Below are 14,585 nucleotides of genomic sequence, written 5' to 3'. Positions count from 1 at the left end.
GTCAATTTTAGTAAAAACCATAAACCCAGAACTGGATATTATGTGAAGTTGTAAACTTCTAAAGATAACTTTCAAGAGAAAGCTGCTTAAAAGTAGACTCACATCTAATCATCAGAAGCTGGCATTTCCGATGACAGTTGTGTTTCCAAAAGGCAAACTCTGTTGGCAGTGCCATTTATATCACTCAAGAACATTGATTTTTGAAAATATTAGGGTGCTGCCTGCTTAAGAGGTAATATTTTATACTGTTACATTTCTTTTCAGAACCAAACCTGTCTCTTATCATGAACGAGCTCTCTTTTCAGATTGCAACTCAAGATGCAAATGTTCAGAGACAAAATGGGAACCTGTGTGTGGCGACAATGGAATCACATATGCATCGGCATGTCTCGCTGGCTGTCAGACCTCCACCAGGAATGGACAAACTATGGTAAGAAAGCCCTAATGTGTGTGCTTGTGATGCCTGCGACAATACATAACCACACAGCTCTGCAGGGGCTCAGGGACAAACCCAGCAGCAGACTGCACTTATAACAGACCTGGCTCTTACTCTACCCTTGTTCTTTTGTATGGAGACAGGAAACATCACCATTGGTGGTGGACTAGAGTTGTTGAAAGAATTAGGGTAAGAATTAGAATCATGAGACATGTTGGAAGAGCCTTGCAATGATGTAGGCTAGTTCTCTCATTTTGCTTATGAGGAATCTTAGCCTCAAATGAGAAAGTCTCAGTCATAAGATCATATGATAAGGTCTGCATTGGGATCCATGTTTCCTGACCTCAAAACCAGTGGTCCTTGGAGGTTTTAGGGAGAGGACAAATAGAGGTCAGTGTTAGAAAGTCTAGTCCAAGAGGTCTAAATCCAGGGATCACAAATTGAGGAGATTGATGATTCCAAACACTCTGCCTGAGAAATCAAGCTGATGTGTGTAATAATGAAGAGAGTAGGGGGCTTGAATGAAGGGGTTCTATAAGATGGATGAGGGAGTTGAGGTTGGAAATAAATATAAGAAATCAGTTGTGAAGGATATTAAGTACTTAAAGCATTAAGACTCTTTCTCCAATCACACCTTTATGTTCCTGCCCCAAACATAGACTCTTCCTTAGTACAAACATGTACTCTCTGTATATATGGCTAGGGGTCAGACTGCTGTCTACTTGTGCTGATGAAATCTGCCTGTATTTGACAGTCCTGGAGGGCTGAAAATTAACCCACATGTCTATTTGCATATGCTTATCAACTAGATAAGAATGCTTAGGCAAAGACATCTGTAGACACAGAGTAACATGTTGATTTTCTCTGTTATTGTTGTTTTGACATTTTATTCAGAACATGAAGGATTGGCCTCTAGCAACAGTAAATAGGACTACTTATCCATCTGAAATCTGAGCGGTTTTTTACTTCCTCTTCCCTTTCCTCTCTCCTTTCTCCCTCCCTCCCTTCCTCTCTCTCTCTTTTTCTCTCTCCCTCCCTCCCCCTTTCTCCCTTTTCTTCCTTTCTTTCATTCTTTCTTTCTTCTCTTTCTCTCTTTTCCATCCTCCTCCTCCTTCTTGTCTTTCAGCTACTACTTTTTTGTCCAAACTGCTTGGAAGTTTTCCTTGACTAGAACTTCCACTTATTGAAGGCATTCATGCCAGAAACTAAGGGGGGTGCTTTAAAAAATGGATTTAAATATCATGGTCTTCAAGTAATTGGGTATTACTTTACTTTTTTTTCCATATGTGAGAACTGAGGCACTGAGATGCCTAAACTCACATATCTTGTATGAAGCAGAGTCAAAGTTCAGAGTCCTTTTACCTGGCATTAAAAAAAAAAAAAATTAAATGTTGCTACCCTTCCTTGAAAAGGAAAAGCCAACTTTATTTCATTGTTTATCTAAAAATTCACAAACTCTTTTGTTTTTTGTTTTTTAATTTTTAATGTTTATTTTTTGAGAGAGAGAGAGGGAGAGAGAGAGAGAATGATCAGGGGAGGGGCAGAGAGAGAGGGAGACACAGAATCCGAAGCAGGCTCCAGGCTCTGAGCTGTCAGCACAGAGCCCATCATGGGGCTCGAACCCACGAACTATGAGATCATGACCTGAGCTGAAGTTGGACGCTCAACCGACTGAGCCACCCAGGCTCCCCATCACAAACTCTTTTGTGATAAAAGTGACAACTCATAATATATACACATTTATACATGAAATTTACAAAAATAAACTAATAGGGATTATAAAAATTGCCTCTATGTCCAAGATTTAGTTAAGGTTTATTTTTTCAGGTTTTTTTCCCCCTGGTAACCATTATAAAGTCCTGTCTTCAAATTGTGCCCATTTATTTAACAAAGTTTTATTGAGTGCCTGAGGACCCGTTTTAGGTCCTCATGTACAGTGTACATGTACCATGATGAGAAAGCAGACAGTTTCTGCCAGAGGTTTCATTCTAGTGGGTGTATATGATTTAAAAATAAATGATTATATAATATTCTAATGGGTAGTGATAAGCACTATAAAGAAAAGATAGGATAAAGGATGGAGAGATGGGGATAGTCTTTTGAATGGGTAGTCATGGAAGCCCTCTCTAATGAGCAGAGACTTGAGGTGTGTGTGCCAACCTTATAGCTATCTGGCAGAGCTTCCCAGCAGAGAAAACAGCAAGGCTATGAGACGTGGGTAAACTTGCCATGGTTGAGGGTTTGCAAGGACACAGTGGAAGCCCATTTGTGTGGCTGAAACAGAGGAAGAGGGGGAAGATCATTGAAGAGTGAGGTTAGAGCAGAATCCATGATAGTGTGTAAGCCACTATGATATTGGATTTTATACAACAAGTGTGATAAGAAGCTATTGGAAAGCTGAAAATAGTGACTGCCATTTTTAAAGGCTCACTTTGGTTACTATGTGGGTAACAGATGATAGCTGGATAAGAGTGGATGTAAGTTGAGTGTAAAGAGATCATTGCAATAACCAAGACAAGAAATAATGGTGGCCTAGACTTGGAAGTGGCAGAGAAAGAGATAAGGCATGATTGGATTTACTAGGACTTACTGAGAGATTGTTCTGTGATGTCACTAGTTTGAAGACCAACCATCTTCTGTTTGGATAAAAAAAAAAAAGTTATCTATATAGATTTTACTTTGCTTGATACACGCTAACACCAAGAAGTAAAAGAATATTTACCTTATTGTTTATATAATATATATATATTATACTGTGAGGTCTTTTAAAATGAATACTTATCTTCAACTTTATTCAAATGTTAACTCAATAATTGGGACTCTTTTCTGTTGTGTTACAGATGTTTTATAACTGCACCTGTGTGGGAATTGCAGCCTCAAAGTCAGGAAATTCCTCAGGCGTGATGGGCAGATGTCAAAAAGATAATGGATGTCCCAAAATGTTTCTGTATTTCCTTGTAATTTCAGTCATCACATCCTATACTTTATCCCTAGGTGGCATACCTGGATACATATTGCTTCTAAGGTGAACACTGATTTCCCTGCCCCAATTTTAATATAATACTATAATCATCTAGAGGATTGATTTCAAATTCTGATCTATGGAATTATGATTCTTTATAGCTCTTTTAGGGAACTTGTCCCACATCCTTGTTCTAGTTTTATCCTTTTCCCACTTTGGGCTTTTATGTAAATATATGGTTGAAGTTTTTCTAGTTAAAAATTTTCAGATCAATTTTTCAGATCACAGTGATATCAGTGCCTACATCACTGTAGCCACTTAAAAACAGTATGCTATTTCTAATGGTGGCAGTAATATTAACCAGTGTAGACTAAGTGTGTGTGTGTGTGTTTAAGATTTTATTTTTAAGTAATCTCTTTACCCAATTGTGGGGCTCGAACTTACAACCCTGAGATCAAGAGTTGCATGCTTTACCAACGAAGCCAACCAGGTGCCCCTAAACTAAACCTGTTTTAGATTAAACATGGTTTCACTGAATTATTGGTGATAAAATTTTAAAATACTTTAAAGATTCATTTAATACCACAGTGTTTCACATTTATTATTTTAATCTGTAAGGTTATTTTTCTTGTTCTGACTGGAATTATCTGTGTGTGTGTGGGGGGGAGGTGTTCATGATTTTTTAATCAATTTTCTCTAATTCATGAGTATATGTTAATGACCCCAAGGGTTTTTGCTTATAAAACACTAAAATAATTTTTAAAACTGTGCACCACTTTTGCACATTAAGTGGACATCTAAAAATTTATCATAAGTTTAATAGTAATTAAGCATTGATTTCCAGTATATTATAAATATTTACATTTACAAATATAATGATTTTATTTTATTTATTTTATCTTAAAGTATACTTATTTTGAGAGAGAACACTAGTGAGGGAGGGTCAGAGAGAGAGGGAGAGAATCCCAAGCAGGCTTCACGCTGTCAGCACAGAGCCCAATAAGGGTCTCCATCTCATGAACGATAGATCATGACCTCTGCCCAAATCAGAAGTTAGACACTTAACCAACTGAGTCACCCATGCACCCCCAAAAATATGATGATTTCAATGTAGATCACTCTTTTAAATGTAATCAGTGAGAATCTAGAAAAAAGATTAGATAACTAATATCATCTAACTTTAAATTATACAAAAAATCTTTTACAGTAAATATCTTACATATTTCTTCTCCTTGTGCTTATATCTTCATTCAACTTCCCTATAGGCTTCTCATCTGTTGTAATATAATTTATTTTTGAATATTTTTTATTGATTCTCCTATCATAGAGCTCTGTTAAAAAAGTGTATAAATTCAAACTTTAAAATATTAGTTTCATAACTAGTATTGTCAGTGATAAATTTTTTATTATGAAATTAGCCTTGCAAATATTACTATTATACAATTAATCAAAATAACCTAAAAATATTACAAATATTGATAAAATTAAACATAAAACATCAAATTTATTGGAAACCAATCTTATGAGATGGATTAGGTGATTTTTAAACTAAGTCATAATATTAAAGGATGAATATTATATTATTCTAAAATTAAATGAATCAAAAGTATTATATACATCTTTAATTTCCCACGGTATATTATGGAAATTGATTAGGAAAGATAAAAAAATAGAACCTGACATCCACAAATATGTTCTTCACAAAAGGGCTTAAGGAGAACCTGAATAATTGTGTTTTCAAATGGGAGCGTGATTTAGAAAGCATTGCCCCAGAATTCTCAGACCAGAATTGTTCTTCACTATATTTTTTTTATAGTGCTTTTGTTGTTTTTAGGTGCATTAAGCCACAACTTAAGTCTTTTGCCCTGGGAATCTACACCTTGGCAATAAGAGTTCTTGGTAAGTATAATTTATGTTTTAATTATGATAGCCATGATAAATGTATTTTGAATACCTTTCTGTGTATTTTTATAGGATTATCATGCATAACTACATAATATAGGTGGTTAGATGCATATCGTTTTTCCTTCCTTCCTTCCTTCCTTCCTTCCTTCCTTCCTTCCTTCCTTCCTTTATTCTCTCCCATCCTTTGTTCTGTAAATATTTCTTGAGAGCCAATGCTCTGCCCATGGTATAATAAAGGGATTTTGTGAAATTAGTGACATTTTTGTTTAATAATCTTGTCTCCTCCAGCATTGGTCTATTGTCAAAAAGTTTATTCTCATTATAAAAAAGCCCTCTGAGAATAAAGGAAGATATGAATCAGTAAGAAAGGCTGAAGCTTTAATATAATTTTTTTTCAGTTATTAAAATTGAAGGAATTCTTTTGAGCTACTCTCAATGCTAGGATGTATCATTTGTTAGAAATATCAGTTCATTCATGCAATCAAAACAGTATGGCTTTGAGTTGACAATTTTCTAAATGTAATTGGAATGTTTTTTACTAGCTAGAAGATTTTTCAATATGCATTTAAGTTAAAGTCCATAGAAAATAGAGTTAATGAGTCAGATAAATTTTCTATCTGTACAAAGTTTATATTCTAAAGAAGAAAGTGAAACAATCATAAATATTCCTCTGTAATTTAACAGAAAAGAAATACTAGAGAGAAAAATAAACTCAGATCTTTAAAAAATCTGAAAATAAATAGATTTGATATGAAATGGGTATATATGAAGATGCAGTATGGCTGCAATATGAAGATGCCATCATGGCTGGCTTTAATTCTGTGATATAAAAACAAAGATTATCTTGGAAAATGTCAGATTATCGAGCCTGAAGTATGTCCCTAGCTGGAATTGGTTTCTATATCTACCTCCCTTTGGAAATGTAATGTAACCTACACTGTGCAAAAGATTTCTATTGGCTGGCTCAGTAGAGCATGTGGCTCTTGATCTCAGGGTCATGAGTTCAAACGCCATGTTGGGCATGGAGTCTACTTAAAAAATAAATAAATAAAAATAAAGCATAAAAAAAGAAATGATTCATAAAATTGACTTCATAAAAATATATCCAGTAAAACCTTGGTTTGAGAGCATAATTCGTTCCAGAAACATGCTTGTAATCCAAAGCATTTGTATATCAAAGCGAATTTCAAGAACCATTGGCTCAGTTGTGATCATGTGATGTTTGGCATCACATACTACTCAGATTGCAAGACATTGCTCATTTATCAAGTTAAAATTTATTACAAATGTTTGTTCATCTTGCAGAACACTCGCAGAACAAGTTGCTCTCAATCCAAGTTTTTACTGTACTTGAAAATGGCAAAAATATCATAAGCAAAGTCAAAAGGCAAATGATAAACTGGGAACAATTTTTTTTGCAATTTATGTAACAAAAAATTTATAAAATCTCTGTGATAAAGAGAGCCTCTAGGTGTTAAGAACAAAAGGACCAACACACAAGTTGAAAAATGGGTAGAAGATATGAATAGCCATTTCATAGAAAAAAATGTAAATGCCTCATATATAAAAAAATGTCAAACTCTCCCATAATAAGGAGAGTACAAATTGAAATTGCACTGATATAATATTTTTTGCTTATCAGACTTGCAAATTACCAAATGTTGTTTGCAATGTATGGGAAAATAGGTACACTTAAACATTACTTTTGAGCACATGGTACCATTTCTCAATGGTCTCAACACTCAATGGAGGGTTATGTGGCAATAACTAACAAAATTACATATAGATTTATCTTTTGACCTAGCAATCCCACTTGTAGGCATTGATGCCAAAAATGTGCTAGCAAAACTATGAAATAAGTCAAAGGTTATGAATGTCTCATTGTGGCATTATGTATAATAGCAAAACTGCAGTCTAATTGTCCATCAATATGAGATATTTAAATAAAGTATAGTGAACCCATATGATGGAATCCTATGGAGCTGTGAGGAAGAATGGGGAAAAAATCTGTCTAATGTTAACAAGTAGATTAGTCAGTTCTAACTGCCATGACAGAATACCACAGACCGAAGGACTTAAACAACAGAAATTTATTTTCCTATGGTTCTGAAGGCTGGGAAGTCCAAAATGAAGGTGCCCACAGGCCTGGTCTTTGGTGAGATCTCTGAGACCTCTTTTCCTGGTTTATAGACAGCTGCCTTCTCACGGTGTCCTCACAAGCATCTTAGTCTGTGTACACATGGAAAGAGGGGGAGAGCTTTGGTATCTTTTCCTCTTCTGATTAGAACACCAGTCCTGCTGAATTAAGTCCCTACTCTTATGGCTTCATTTAACCTTAATTATCTGCCTAATAACTCTATCCCCAAGTGCAGTCATATTAATGTTAGGGCTTCAACATCTGAATTTTGGAGGGACATAATAGTCTATATACCAAAGGATACCCAGGATAGACTCTTAAGTGAAATGAAGTAAAATGTAGAACAATGTTCGTTGTATGATGCATTTGGTGTAAGAAGTGTGGAAAAGTGGAAATATTATATGCATATGCAAATGTATTTGCTAATATTTAAAAAAAGAAACAAAGGAAGTATAAACTAAAAACATGATGATGATGGTGGTGGTGGTGACTGTAAGGGAAGAAAGGGAAAAAGAGAGGACAGGATGGAAAGTAGAGTTTGTAAATGTAACTCTTATTTATGTTTTAATTTGAAATTATGCAAAGGTCTTCTATAATTAAAAAACAATGGAAAGAAACTCAGACATTTTTCAAACAAACTGAAACTAGCTGTATATCATATAAGAGGGCATAACCATAAAGAAAAACATGTAGACTTAAAAGGACATGATTACCAAATCCACATAGCCTCACTACATTTTGCAGTCTTATCTTTAATATTAACATTGGTATTGTTATGTTGAACTATTACATATTTTTAGATAAAACAAATGAGATGTTAATATAATTAGAATCAGTATTTTCAGCCCAATAGAAAGGTGATAAAAGCATAAAATAGTACAACCCATTCTTAAGTAATGGGAAGATGACCAGGAAAAGTAAGGTACACAGGGGTTAGGTTTGTTATGGAGATTTAGCTGTGCGCCTTCTCCTTTGCTAAAAGCCTCTTGGAATTAAGAATCATCCTTCTCTCCTTGGTACAGAGAGGGGGACCCTCTTACAAATGGAGATTTCTCTTATAAATGTAAATTTCCCTTACAAAAGGAAACACGTTCTATCTTCAGGGCTTCTTCTGTGCCTTCTGTTTCTCAAAATAACCTTTATGCCAGAGGAAGATGATGATGTGGCATATCCCGGTCTGCTATAGGTACCCTATTACCTCCAAAGCAGTATTATTTTTAGTTTGAAAGTAATTGGTTCCAGAGACTCATTCATTACAAAGATGTGTGTATATTTTTAGAAGCAATTATTTGTTTTCCACACAGCAGGAATCCCAGCTCCCGTGTATTTTGGAATTTTGATTGACACTTCATGCCTCAAATGGGGATTTAAAAGATGTGGAAGTAGAGGATCCTGCAGATTATATGATTCAAATGCTTTCAGGTACCGTATCATCCTCATTCCTGCATCTCACTGCTACAGCATCCCAGGTTTGCCCAATGAAATTGGCAGTAAACATTCCTTATGTAGTTTCACTGCAGAATGATAATGTAACTAAGAGGTGTGTTCTATTTTATAGAATAATTTTATTATTCACTTGGCTAGACCTGTGTTTGTCCCCATTCCTAATCTCGACTCCCATCTTAAATGGGTAATCATTTTTTTAAAAATGCACAAAAGATTCCAGAATACAATAGAATTTGGCAACTTTATGCACACAAGTGGGTAATTCTCTGGAGCTCAGAAGCATTTAAATTTAGGTCACATTTTGGGTTCAATTCTATTCTTTTTTAAACTGAGCCAAACTGTCCCATTTACGTCAAATATAATCCCCCTGGGCAAGAGTTGGATTTGGCTCTAAATCCATCTAGCTTTTATTGCCAAACTGATGTTCAATTATTCCAGTACTTGAGATGCATAAAAGTAAAAGGTTTTTTCTGTGTGTATGAGTGTGTATGGAGCTGAGGGGCATGGCTTTTTCACTATGGTATCATTCAGTTCGGTTCATCCAACACTTAGTCCCCTTATTGCTTAAAGCAATGCTTCAATGGCTTAAAAGCAGGAAGGATTTTTTTTTTTTTTAGATTTACAATCTGAGCATTTTCTGGAGAAATAAACTTGGTACTGAACTGTGTAAGTTGGAAGCTGGATATGAATTGAGCCAACCATCTTAAATAAGTTTGTTTGATTTAATAGGCTTTGATGTTATGTGAGAAATTTATTTTGGTTTGAAAGGGACTTGATCTGTGAGTAGAATTTGTGCTTTGCTCACATTTGCTAAGGCTGCATTCACTTTAATGTAAAGACAATGTATTTCAGTCAGAGACTGAGTATGTGTACAAGGTGACCAGAATAAATCATTTAACCTGTCCTGTTTTATGATAGAATGAAGAACTAAAGTCTTCTTATTGAAGAAAGTGAATCAAACTTCATTCTGCTCTACTAAGAGCTCTGATTCTCCCTTAACATTGCTCTTTTTTTTTTTTTTTTTTTTTTTGTAGAAGTGCATCTGGGCAAGTTTCAAGGGTAGGGTAACCACATAATTTATTATTCAACCTGGACACTTTTGAGAGTGAAAGGGGCACTATTAAAAAGTACACTGGGATAACACCAGCATAAGCTAGGACTGTTCTGGACAAATAGGCATATGGTCACCTGGTTTAAGGGAATAATTTACAGAGAGGATGGAACTGATTATGTAATTAGTAGTAACCAAAATTATGGCATCACTAAGAGATGGCTTTATATTAGTACACTGTCTTCAGTAGTCTGCCCAATGTTCACAGAAAGCTCTTTTATAGCCACTGAATCTGCATTCTTAAAGAAAATCATCCTCATGATGGTTTCATTGGTAGATCGGTTTTATTGACATGATATTTATTGATTAACGTTGCCTTCCTTTCACACTTTGAAGTTGGATAGTTGCAATAATTGTGATTGAGCGTCTCTCTTCTTTTAGACACATATATCTGGGACTAACTGTGATGCTGGGCACAGTGTCTATTTTCCTAAGTATTGCAGTACTTTTCACTTTAAAGAAAAATTGTGTTTCAAAACATAGAAGCTTCAGAACCAAGAGAGAAGGAACAATGGTGTCTACAACAATCAGGAAGGAAAACTGTACTACAGGTGATCATTTGCTACAACCCAACTACTGGCCAGGCAAGGAAACACAGCTTTAGAAAGCTTATGACTTGAAGCCATGTTTTCTAATTTCTGGAAATTCTGCAAATAGATTTCAATCTAAAGGGTTTTAAAGTGTAATTTTTTTTCTCCTTTCAAAAGATGTCTTGGATTTTGACCCTAGGTATTAGGTGACGTATCTGATAACAAATATAATGAAACATATAACAGACAATGTAGATAATAAAGTTCATCTAAACCTTTTAATTCATTATATTATTTATATAAATTACTTATATTATTTACTCGTCCTGCTAAATTTTGCCTTGTGCCCATTGATATAGTAGCCGTATTCCTAGTAGAACAAGTGTCCTAATAGTCTAATGGCTGTGTGTAATTTCTAAACTGAGATACTTGTCAAGGGGGAGAGAATACTGTTAAAAAATTAAATTATATCTTGGCCTCCTTTAAATATGACCTTAATGCAGATGTTAGGATAGAGTCAGAACATGTAGAGAAAGATATTTTTAAGCTCTTCCTTTTTTTTTTTTTTTTTTTTTTTGGAATACAGTAATTGATACAGAAATGTGTAGTGGCAAATAATCTTGGGGGATTAGAATTTTGGATTATTACCTATTCTACCATTCATTATATGTGCATTGTGTGTGATGCTTAAAGTGACCATGGTGGTAAAGTAATAAAATTAATATTAACATGCTTTATTGTCCTTCTATAAATTTAGTGGATTAAAAATATTGGTAACACAATACTGTCCCAATTTGAATGTAAGCTGTTCCACACGTATGCACGTGACGTTATCCTAAAACATATTTGAAAGTTGAATTTCTGAAAGTACAGTAGCCGTAGGTGTTATAACAGGAATGCAGACTGAGGGGTTGAGTGATGGTGTGGTTCTTGGGTGCTCTAACTGGCACTCATCACAGGGCCTAATGGTTTCTGGGCAGGTTGCTGACACTGCTGTGGCCTGCCAGATAGCTCTCTGTTTCTGGACAACTGAATAAGTCAGGGCAGCCCTTTCCTCTTTGCGGGCTTCCTGGTGCTCCTCTGAGAAGATATAGTAGGCTCAGTGGTCCACCATCTTTAATCGTCAGCTCTATTATGTACTATATTTTTCTGTCTCCACAACAGCTGCATAAGAGGGGCTTGGGCCTCACAAGAAAAGCAGAATTAAGGTAGAGACCGCCCCAGTGGAATCTCGAAATTGTACTGCAATTATTAGCAGCCTATACAACAAACAGAATGTGCAATCAGGAAACTCCCAAAAATAAGTTTTTTGAGGAGTTTCTTGGAGCCTGTGTCCAACAAGAAGGTCTAGCTCAAAAAGGTAATAGTCTTCAACAATGGAAGGATAATATAGTACAAACAAAATAGTTTGCTGTCTTTTCATTTTTCCATTACATACCAATCCTGTAAGTATGAATAGAAAAAAAAAGAGATGGAAAGTTTAGGATGGAGAGAAGAGAAAATTTCCTTTAAGTGTATATTCATTTTGTCATTTTATTTGAATTAGTGATGCAAGATTTTCTCATATTTTACTGTTTTTGAAAATGAAAATAGACGGTTTTTTGTTTCAAGCATGCCTACATCAGACCTGCTGCTGATGTGCTAATGTGAGAGCAGGAATTCTTTTTTGTCATCTCAGTATCAATCTTACCCACAATAAATATTTACCAAGTTGGTGAGGGAGTATACTTGTCAAGAATTTGCTCGGTAGAGATATAATTAAAGTTCAAGCTCTTCATCCTGTCTCCCACATCCTCTTTATTTTTTAAACATTTGTAGCAATATCATGAAAAATAATTTTTTTGCAAGTAAATCTGTAAACAGAATCTTATCCAATTTACTCTTGATAACTTGAAAAATGAATGTTGGCATGAAAGTTGATTGAGTGATCTTTTTTTGTTAATGTACTGTCAGTGAAAAGGAACCATATTTTTATACATAGCCATTAATTCAACAAGTGGAATTCTGTATATGAAACTCAAAAATATGGCATATGATTTAGTATGATTTAGTGGGAATTGAATTTGCAAAGAGAAACCCTGATTATTTTAGATGAGTAAATTCATCTGACAGAAATAAGCAGGCTTTTTATGCCTCAAAAAGCACATGATTATTTTTTTTTTCTAACAAACCAAACTTCATTTCAGAGGTCAAATAAATTCCCTCAGTCCTAGGGCCAGACATTTGGAGGTCAAGCCTTGACTGACATGTGGGAATCTCACAGTTGCTCCATATTCAATGGGTCACTTTATTCTCTTATTCTCCAGCCTTTAGAAGTGGCCAGCACCTCAAATGAACATCTGATTCTCTATAATTTTCAGACAGGTCAATCTCCAGCTATGCCATTTTATAAATGGAGTGACTTAAATTGGATTAAATGACTTACCCAAGGTGGAGGGGGACAAATTAATCCCGGGTTCCTCCAATACATCATGATGCCTCTAAAGCAGGTAATAAAAATGTTCTGAAATTCTTAAAAACTAGAAGAATTTTTGTGACAATTAGCATTTAAGAAATCTCCACTTACATATTACATATTTATATGCTCATACTTAAAGGGAGATTGAAAAAATACATTGACTACAGCATATAATCGAGAATAATTTTAAAAACAACTATTAAGTTACTTTATAACTATTAAGTATAATAATATTAAGCACTCTCCATATGTGTGCTGAGTGCTTTAGACACATTATCTCAATTTCAAATATCAAAATAACATTATGTGGTAGTTATAATTACTGATATTTTTAGAGGAAAAAACTGAGGTTTAGTGAGTTTTAGTGACTTATTTAAAATCATCAAGTCCTAGTAGTTGGTTGAGCCAAGATTGAAATTGAGTTATAGCAGTTTTGAACAGTCACATTATGCCTGTATTAATCTATATCCTAAATTGTCATCTTCCACTAACTCTTTTAAAAAAAAATTTGTACATCTACACATTTACATTAGAAGAGTTTTAACATACCAAAACAGGCACATCATTTAAAAAAAATCAAATAATACAGAAGGATTTAAAATGAAGAGTAACAGTCCTCCACCCCAACTTCACTTTTGTTCCTCAAAGGCAATTACTTCTAATTAGTTTGGGTTGTTGGTTTTTCAAAATAGTCACTTCCACATCTTTAAATAATATGTTTGTACCACTTTCTTGACTTACCAACTTTGGGCAATGTCTATTGACTGTCTGATAGATTACGAGTTATGTCTCTCATTCCTTGTAATTAGTACTAGTGAGGTCACTATTCTGAGTTCCTTGAATGTCACATCAATACCTCCATTTCTTGTTCAGTAAACATAAATCATATCATGTTTCCCCACTTTGTGCAATGAAGACCTTGGAGCTTCCTCCCTTCCCTCAATGTCTCCAAACTCTCTTTATCTCCTTTCTGTTCCCTGTATTTTTATTTTAACTTGACAACATGTTTAATCAGCTCTGTAACCATTCCATCAGGAAAAGCCTGAATGGTTATGATTAAGCTCAATGCCATCTACTGTTGAAGACACAAAATCTCACAATTAGGAAAAAAGAGAGAAAAAGAATAACATATTTATTGAGGACCAACTATGATCAAGCATTAGAGGTACATTAACATATTTAAGTGTTAATAATGACGATGTAAAAAAATGTTATATGTTTGAAAAATTTTAGAATTTGCTGTTAATGATAATTCTCACACAAGTGCAGAACCTTTAAGATGTGATGATGTACATTGCTGATCTCTTCAAGAGGATGTGTAACTCAAACTCATTTGGTATTAAATCGACTTTTTGTTAACAAGTCTTGGGCCTAACTAGTTTTCTTCAATGCAATGTATTAAAAATACAATTTTATCCTCCTCCTTTTATTTATTTATTTTTATTTATTTATTTATTTTTTTTTTTTTGCTATCTTATATGTCGGCTTCTGGTATCAGGCTTATGCAGTTTTGTAAAGTTAAGTGGTAAACTATTTAGTTTTTAAGGTTCTGGAACAGGTTTTATAACATAGGAAATATCTGTTTCTTTTACATTTGAAA

The 14,585-nt window shown here is 34.5% G+C and overlaps 1 protein-coding gene across 6 annotated transcripts in view; it reads left to right on the top strand.

Moving 5' to 3' along the window:
- Window positions 1-14,098, top strand: part of SLCO1C1 (solute carrier organic anion transporter family member 1C1) — a 74,807-nt gene extending 60,709 nt beyond the window's left edge. For 5 of the 6 annotated variants that reach the window (XM_058743493.1, XM_058743492.1, XM_058743494.1 and 2 more), the window contains 5 exons: window positions 265-430; window positions 3,277-3,461; window positions 5,233-5,297; window positions 8,745-8,862; window positions 10,379-14,098. In XM_058743493.1, the coding sequence (XP_058599476.1) occupies window positions 265-430; window positions 3,277-3,461; window positions 5,233-5,297; window positions 8,745-8,862; window positions 10,379-10,601 (757 nt within the window). In that variant the 3' untranslated portion in view covers window positions 10,602-14,098. The remainder of the gene's footprint in view (window positions 1-264; window positions 431-3,276; window positions 3,462-5,232; window positions 5,298-8,744; window positions 8,863-10,378) is intronic. The other variant, XM_058743495.1, reaches the window with a different exon arrangement.
- Window positions 14,099-14,585: the final 487 nt, after the last annotated feature.

Source organism: Neofelis nebulosa, chromosome 8 (genome assembly GCF_028018385.1).
Source record: "Neofelis nebulosa isolate mNeoNeb1 chromosome 8, mNeoNeb1.pri, whole genome shotgun sequence".
NCBI classification, from domain to species: Eukaryota; Metazoa; Chordata; class Mammalia; order Carnivora; family Felidae; genus Neofelis; species Neofelis nebulosa.
The sequence above is the reverse complement of the archived record's forward strand: the minus strand, read 5'-3'. Positions and strand labels throughout refer to the sequence as shown.